General features: G+C 46.6%; 2 protein-coding genes across 4 annotated transcripts in view; one reads left to right on the forward strand and one right to left on the reverse strand.

The window, feature by feature from the left end:
* Nucleotides 1–5,214, forward strand: part of phtf2 (putative homeodomain transcription factor 2) — a 12,658-nt gene extending 7,444 nt beyond the window's left edge. For 2 of the 3 annotated variants that reach the window (XM_073838409.1, XM_073838411.1), the window contains 12 exons: nt 731–892; nt 1,268–1,469; nt 1,589–1,762; nt 2,012–2,212; nt 2,506–2,634; nt 2,713–2,985; nt 3,075–3,206; nt 3,317–3,403; nt 3,487–3,642; nt 3,720–3,815; nt 3,899–4,024; nt 4,110–5,214. In XM_073838409.1, the coding sequence (XP_073694510.1) occupies nt 731–892; nt 1,268–1,469; nt 1,589–1,762; nt 2,012–2,212; nt 2,506–2,634; nt 2,713–2,985; nt 3,075–3,206; nt 3,317–3,403; nt 3,487–3,642; nt 3,720–3,815; nt 3,899–4,024; nt 4,110–4,130 (1,759 nt within the window). In that variant the 3' untranslated portion in view covers nt 4,131–5,214. The remainder of the gene's footprint in view (nt 1–730; nt 893–1,267; nt 1,470–1,588; nt 1,763–2,011; nt 2,213–2,505; nt 2,635–2,712; nt 2,986–3,074; nt 3,207–3,316; nt 3,404–3,486; nt 3,643–3,719; nt 3,816–3,898; nt 4,025–4,109) is intronic. The other variant, XM_073838412.1, reaches the window with a different exon arrangement.
* A 756-nt stretch (nt 5,215–5,970) lies between these two features.
* prr5b (proline rich 5b (renal)) overlaps nt 5,971–7,500 on the reverse strand; it is a 3,270-nt gene continuing 1,740 nt past the window's right edge. The window contains exons 3-4 of the mRNA XM_073838262.1: nt 7,474–7,500; nt 5,971–7,396 (exon numbers count right to left, since the gene is read on the reverse strand). The exon at nt 7,474–7,500 is cut by the window's right edge and continues 112 nt beyond it. Coding sequence (XP_073694363.1) covers nt 6,939–7,396; nt 7,474–7,500 — 485 coding nt within the window. The 3' untranslated portion in view covers nt 5,971–6,938. The remainder of the gene's footprint in view (nt 7,397–7,473) is intronic.

Consider the following 7,500-nt stretch of genomic DNA (forward strand, 5'->3'; position numbering starts at 1 on the left):
CTTTAATGCTCCTTCAGCCGGTCTACTGACAGTGAAACACTAAAGATGGAATCAGGGGAAGCGTCAAAACGTTGAGATGATTCTGCTGAATTCATGAAAATCTTTCAATAAATTTGAGGATCAAAATCAAACTCACGCTTCTGACAGATGTGTTGCTTCCATGTCCTCATTATTAGTAGATTGTCAGCATCATTAAAAGTAATGACCCTGGAGCACAAAACCAGTCTTGCCAAAAATCAGTAGGATATTAAATAAAACTTCCATGAAGATATTTGGTAAAATTTACTACTGTTAATATGTCAAAACTTAATTTTTGATTAGTAATATGCATTGCTAAGAACTTTAATGGTGATTTTTCTCAATATTTAGATTTTTCTGGAACCCTCAGATTCCAGACAAATATTATCTTATCCTAACAAACCATACACCGATGGAAAGCTGATGATTTTCAGATGATTTATCTCAGTTTCAAGAAATTGATCTGGACTGGTTCTGTGGTCCAAGGTCACAAACGATCAGGTTTATTGCAGAAGCGTGAATGGAAATGAACTTTCTAAAAAATCTATTTTGATTAACAAGCTTTGATGGAAATGAATCATCTCAGCAGAGTCGGCGCCTTTCTTCCAGGCTTTTTGCTTCTCTTGACTTTGGAAATCAAGCGTTCTGAGGCCGAAGTTCGCTCTAATTGAACTTTTCTAAGTATTCTGCACTTTACTGTCTCTCGCTAAAGGAAGTTGAGGAAAGCGGCTCATTTGGACATTCATAGAGAAGGCGATGGCTCTAGCACTACCGATAACACGCAGGAGGGGGCGCCGCACGGCTCGCTGTCTGCCGGCTCACGCGGCCTCGTCGCTTTCTTCAGAGATTTCTGGCATGGTATCTTTAAAGCGGGGTGTGTATTTCTCTCTTTCTCTCATTTCCTCTTAAAAGGAGTCTTCCTGGCTACAACATCCCTTTCCTAAAACCCACAGGTCTTCGGCCTGCGGTGCAGTTTTACATCAGTCTTTTAGGTTTTGTCACTGTGTTCCTCACTAGACGAAGGGATTTTGTAGCCATTTTATTCCGTCTGCTCCACTTCTCATTATTTTTCCCAAAAGCACAGTTGTGACTTTAGAAACGGGTTCACTTTCTACCGATTCATGTACTCCCATCGGCGTTTAGCTGTAGAGGACTAGAGCCGCGCTTCCGTACGATGGGAACAGAGGCGTCACGTCATCAAATACGCATCTTTCATCGGAACCCGTTCTTTTCTTTATTGTCCCATCAGGTCTAAAAAGTCCAAGTTGTCCATCGATAAGTCGACAGAGACGGACAATGGATACGTGTCTCTGGACGGGCGCATCACCAGCAAAAGCAGCGAGGAGGGTTTACAGCTGCACGAGCCGCACTGCGACCTGCTGCGCTCCGACGAGCCGCACTGGAACCTCCAGCACACCCCAAACCACCTGATCCTGCCGCCGGCGGCCAAGGTACCATCTCACGCACACACCGTCATTCTGCATCTGCTGAACGAACGAGTGTGAACACACACACACACACACACACACACGTGTGGAGCCGTGACTGACGTCTGTTCTCTGTATGTCAGTGTCTGTCTGAGGCCGCCGTTCCTCGTGGTGTGGAGAACATGTCAGATGAAGCGTCCAGTGAAGAAGACCCAGAGAACTACAGCGCCCTCCGCAGAGGAGTGGAGCGCAAGAACAGCGACTGCACACTGCGCAACAGAAAAGCGCACCACTATAAGAAGCATTACACTGCTGAGGTAAAACACACACACACACTCAGTGTTTCTGTAGAACCCTGTTCCTGGAGATCCTACAAAGTTCAGCTCAAACCTTGATCAAACACACCTGAACCAGCTGATTAGTCTCGTAGGTAGCACTTGATAATTACAGACAGCTGTGTTGAAGCAGGGTTGGAACTGAAGTCTGCCGGTGGGTAGATCTCCAGGAACAGGGTTGGGCAGCCCTGCTGTAGAAACACAAACACAGGGTCCTTTTCTCTCTCTCAGGAGACGCTCAAATCCGGCACCAGCTGCAGTTCGCGGTGTTCAGAGAGCACGCGGCACGAGTCCGAGACGGAGGACGTGCTGTGGGAGGATTTCCTGCACTGCGCCGAGTGCCGCTCGTCCTGCACCAGCGAAACGGATGCCGACGGATCCGCCGTCTGTTCCGCTTCTAAGAAAGAGTTCAGAGACGACCCGTTTCATCAGGTGCGTTACAGATGGCAGTCAGGTGATCTGGAGCCGATATTGGTTTAGATCAGGGGTGTCAAACTCAACCCTGCAGAGTTTTGTTTTAACCCTATTCCAACACACATACTATGCAGTTTTCAATTAAGCCTGAAGGACTTGATAAGTTGGATCAGGTGTGTTTAATTAGGGTTGCATCTAAACTCTCCAGGACCGGAGTTTGACATCCCTGGTTTAGATTGGTCAGGCCGGTGTTTTGTAGCAGTAATCGTGTGAATGACGTTTGTCTGCGTCTCTCTCTGCCGCCGGTGAAGGGTCACGTGCCGTGGCTCCACAGCTCTAATCCGGGTCTGGAGCGCGTCAGCGCCATCGTGTGGGAAGGGAACGAATGCAAGAAAGCGGACATGTCTGTGCTGGAAATCAGCGGCATGATTATGAACAGGGTGAGTCCGAATCCCACGAAGGAATGCAGCGAACGTCGATTAGGTGAAGCTCTGATCTCGTCCTCGTCTCGTCCGCAGGTCAATCTCTACACTCCAGGGATCGGCTATCAGATATTTGGGAATCTGGTGTCTGTGACGCTGGGTTTGACTCCGTTTGCGTTCAGATTGTTCCAGTACAAAGATCTGGAGCAGCTGGCGTCTCTGTCGGCCGGCGAGGTGGTCTCCATCGCCTTCGGCTCCTCCGCCGACATCCTGGTGATCGCGATGGTGACCGTGAGCTTCGCGGTGCGCGTGTGTCTCATCTGGCTGTTCTTCTTCTTGCTCAGCGTGGCCGAGAGGACGTATAAGCAGGTGAGTGTGGTGTCGAATCGCACACACGGAACCCTGAGCTTCTCCTACAGAGTCTCAGCATTTGTCTGATGGTGGTTTTGGTTTTTCAGCGGCTGCTGTTTGCAAAGTTGTTTGGTCACTTGACGTCGGCGCGGAGAGCCAGAAAATCAGAAGTCCCTCATTTCCGCCTGAAGAAGGTGCAGAACATCAAGATGTGGCTGTCGCTGCGCTCTTACCTGAAGGTAGGATTGCGCTGTTCGCTTTGTCCTTTATGTGACGATACGCCGTGTGCCGACGACGTCACCGCCGCTAACGCCGGAGCGATTTCCTGTCTGTCTCTGTCTGTCTGCAGCGTCGAGGTCCTCAGCGCTCCGTGGATGTGATCATATCCTCTGCGTTTCTGCTCACGCTCTCGGTGGTCTTCATCTGCTGTGCTCAGGTCAGTCGCTGGATAATCTCCACGTGTTTATCTCATGACTAGTGTGTTTTACTCCGGTATTGATCGCAGCGTTTCTCCCGCAGCTGCTTCACGTGCACGAGACGTTTCTGGAGTTTCATTATAACTGGGAGCTGGGGATCTGGTGCGCTTCGTTGTCGCTTTACCTGCTGCGGTTCGTCACGCTGGGCTCAGAAACCAGCAAGAAATACAGCAACACCTCCATCTTACTCACAGAACAGGTACAAATACACACACGTGTGACATTGTAAAGAAACACAATCGTCCCGGAGTCTCATCTGATGTGTTGGTATTTCAGATTAATTTGTACTTGAAAATGGAAAAGAAACCAAATAAGAAAGAAGAACTCACTCTGGTCAACAACGTCCTCAAACTGGCCACCAAATTACTGAAGGTATCAGAAAACAGACACACACATACATAAACACACACTATTGACGCTGGCACTGAACCACTGACCGTGTGTTTGTCCCGCAGGAGTTGGACGCTCCGTTTCGCCTGTACGGTCTGACCATGAATCCTCTGCTGTACAACATCACTCAGGTGGTGATTCTGTCGGCCGTGTCGGGGGTCATCAGTGACCTGCTGGGCTTCAACCTGAAGGTGAGAATCTCTCGCTGTGGATCGATGTCTGTCAGTCTCTTATATTGTTGGCGCTGCGCTCACGGTTTGTGCGTTTCGTTCACAGCTGTGGAAGATCAAATCATGACGGTGAAGCTGCGGTGATTTCAGCTTCTGGAGGCGCTGCTGCTCGTCTCAAACACACGGTGGCGCCGTTTCCCCTCCACAGGGGCTTCCTGACAATGAACTCTTGGCCTGTTGTCCGGTCATATCAGAGTGCTTGTGCAATTCAGCTATTTATTTTACCCTTTCAGTGTTTTTTTTATTCTCAAGTATTTGTTTTAACTGTTACAGTCGTTTTAAGTATTATTTTAGCTCATGATGTGACGTTCTCATAGGAATGATAATCCAGCGCTGCGGCAGTTGTGCACGTGTCGAACCTGCGGTCTGATCTGCGATATACAAGACTGCTGTGAGTTACTGAAACCAAGAGTAAGAGACCCATCGTGACGATCATTGTGGAACGGACGAAACGCGAGCAAACACACAGAACTGCCGTTTTTACACGCGTGTGTGAGTTTCACCAGCTGATCTGCAGCTTTTCAGCAATAAGTGTCAGATGAACATTGATGTGTCTGATCACACACTGATTCAGGCGCTTCATGCATCATCTGACACACATCGGTCTGTTAAACACGTGTGTGTGTGTGTGTGTGTGCGTTAGTTAGAAAAGCCTCAAAATGTGCACTTTAAAGCAGAAAATGTTACATGTTTCAAAGAGTCTGAGTCTGCGTTTCAGTCTTGGCATTTTGTGTTTTTGTATGTGACACGGGACAGACGGTGTAACGACCAAAGTGTTATTTCTTTTTCTGTCTGTTTTTTGCTGGAGATGAATGTATTACAGACTCTCTGAACTCTGCTTTGTAAAGGGGACTGACAGAGTTACTTTTTTGTTGTGATTTTGTTTTTTTGTCTGTTTTGGGTTTGATTCGTATAGATTCAGATTTCTGTTCATGGAGGGAAAATATTCTGTTACAAAGAAACACTATTTAAGAAAAAAGAAATGGAGAAACTGAATGTCTCATTTGCTTTTCAGAGAGAATCTTGTGTTTCTAGTTTCTGTTTGTGAATGTCAGGTTTTACTTTTGTCAGATGAAGGTACGGCCAGCTACACCAGACTCTTGGGCTGGCGTCACTTGTATTTCAACACTGTACAAAATAAATCTCTCATGAAAAAAGTTTGTAGCGCTACAAATTCTTTAGTTGATCAGGTGCGTCGCCTGCGAGCGATCCTGTGATGTGTATCAAACGGAGCGGGTAGTGCGCTAAAATGATCAATTCATGAAATAATTTTAGTTGACAACTTTTTTCACTATTTTAAACACTTTTTTCAAAGAAACCGTTCACTGAAGTAGTCCTGCTGTGCATCAGTTCAAATTATTAATCCAGATTAATATGAGTTTATAACATTGCATGTATAATAAGGAATTGAATGTTTTAGATCAAGAAAGCCACTGTACATCATCGACCCATAAACTAAAAGATTCCTCAAAATACCTACAGTCCAAACGTTCATGTAGATCAGACGCTGGGCTTGAAGGGAGCTGACGCTAACGGAGCGGCTGTTGTTCACGTTCACCCACACACCAATATAAATACGGCAGGAGAGCGTCTCCACCTCGCACAGAAACCTCACGCAGTTGGGACGACTGACTGTTATGTGTTACCTAGTTAGTGTAAGTGAACGATTGGCTGTTTGATCAGTGATCGTCAGCGGTGTGTCCTCAATCTAAAGCGGTGTTTGTCGAAGCTGGACTGACCTGAGCAGAACCTCAGCTGGACTCCAGCTCTAATTCACCGCTTCTGAAGGACGACTTCAGTTCTTAAGAAACAATCTAAAACAAAAAGGAACCAAAACTTCATCAGGAGCAAATCCAGCCTCAGTTCTCAAAATCTTTACAATAGCAAAGAAGCACAAACTTATCTAATCACCAGTAAAATATTGTTTTACTAATTTAAAATCACAAAAATAGTAATCTGGTCAGTACAATCTGTGAAGGCAGGGTCATTATTCAAAACATGATTGTGAAAAGTTTCATTATTATTTACAAATTAACACAAAAAACCATGCTGCAAATAACAATAATTAGTTTTGCTTATTCTCTTACTAATGACTGCAGCTCCAGTGGTTTCTCCTAAGAGCGTCTTTAAAAATCAGTACTTTTACTTTCAAAATGTCAAATCTGAGATTCGTACCTCGTTTCAATCTTTAAAACAACAAAACACAAGATGAAGAATTCATGAAAGAAAGCAAAAGTGTTCAGAATGAGGAACTAGCATACTGATGTCAAAACACCTCGACGGACGCTAAAACCGATGCTGAATCTTTGCTAGTCTTTCTCACTCCACACAGTGACAGGTCTGTGGATAACGCCAACACAAACAGACCGCACAAAATGATGATGATGTGTCACAATACATCAGTGCATTATTAGATCTTACTGTATGTTATGTTATTAATAACTGAACAGTAATTTGACAAGAAGAGGAGAAAATCCCCGCTCTTGTCGGAGTAACCGTAGCAGCTTTGATAATATACTTTGCTCTTTTGTGCTCATTATTGCTTGTCATGCGCTTCTTTGTTTTTTATTTTCTAAAGCAATTCTTTATGGAAAAATATTATAATAAATTATTATTTATAACTATTCAATAGCATTAATATTGAATTTTTCATATAGTTAATGGATTTTGTCCATTAGATTGTGCATTGATACTGAAATTAGGAGAGTGTGAGGTTCTTAGTCCTTTGTCATCTTGAAAAGTTTTGCATTCCACTGCATCTCTAGTACGGCAGAGTAGTATGTTAGTCTGCTATTCTGAACACTCAAGAAACAAACTCCCATCATTCTACAAACTTTGCAGGCGCGTCTTCGGTGACGTGTCGTCAGGTCGAAGGTCACGCTGCGCTCTCGCTCTCGCGGCTGAAGTCGGACGAGCTGGAACGCCGTCGGCGGAAGTCGATGAATATTCCCTCCGTGTCCGAGTCCAGAGACTCCAGAATCTGGTCCACGATGGTCTCGGGGCTGGAGGAGGACGAGTCCCGCTCTGTCCGCCGGCCGCCGCTCGAGGAGCCCAGCTCAGGGAAGAGGAGAGGAGACGGAGCGCCGCGGACCGGATCCTCACAGACGTCTGTCAGCGGGCTGGGCGGCGCCTCCGTGAACGCGGGCTCTTCCGCGCAGGACGTCATCTGACACACGGAGTGGCGTCTGATCCCCGCGCCGGCCGCCGCCACGCTCTCGGGGTCGTATTCGGCCACCGGCGTCAGCATGGGGATGTTGTAGCTCTTGGAACGGACCACGAGGTTCTTAGCGGGCGAGTCGGAGGTGCGCGGCCATCGGCGCAGGAGCCGCTTCTCTGAGAACGACAAACAAGCCACGTGTCAGGAGAACCTGCTGCGGTTTGGGCCGGAGCTTTACCGTGACGCTGCTCACCCAGAACACAGGAGCTCTGCGCGACGG

The sequence above is a fragment of the Garra rufa genome, chromosome 4 (genome assembly GCF_049309525.1).
Source record: "Garra rufa chromosome 4, GarRuf1.0, whole genome shotgun sequence".
Taxonomy (NCBI): Eukaryota; Metazoa; Chordata; class Actinopteri; order Cypriniformes; family Cyprinidae; genus Garra; species Garra rufa.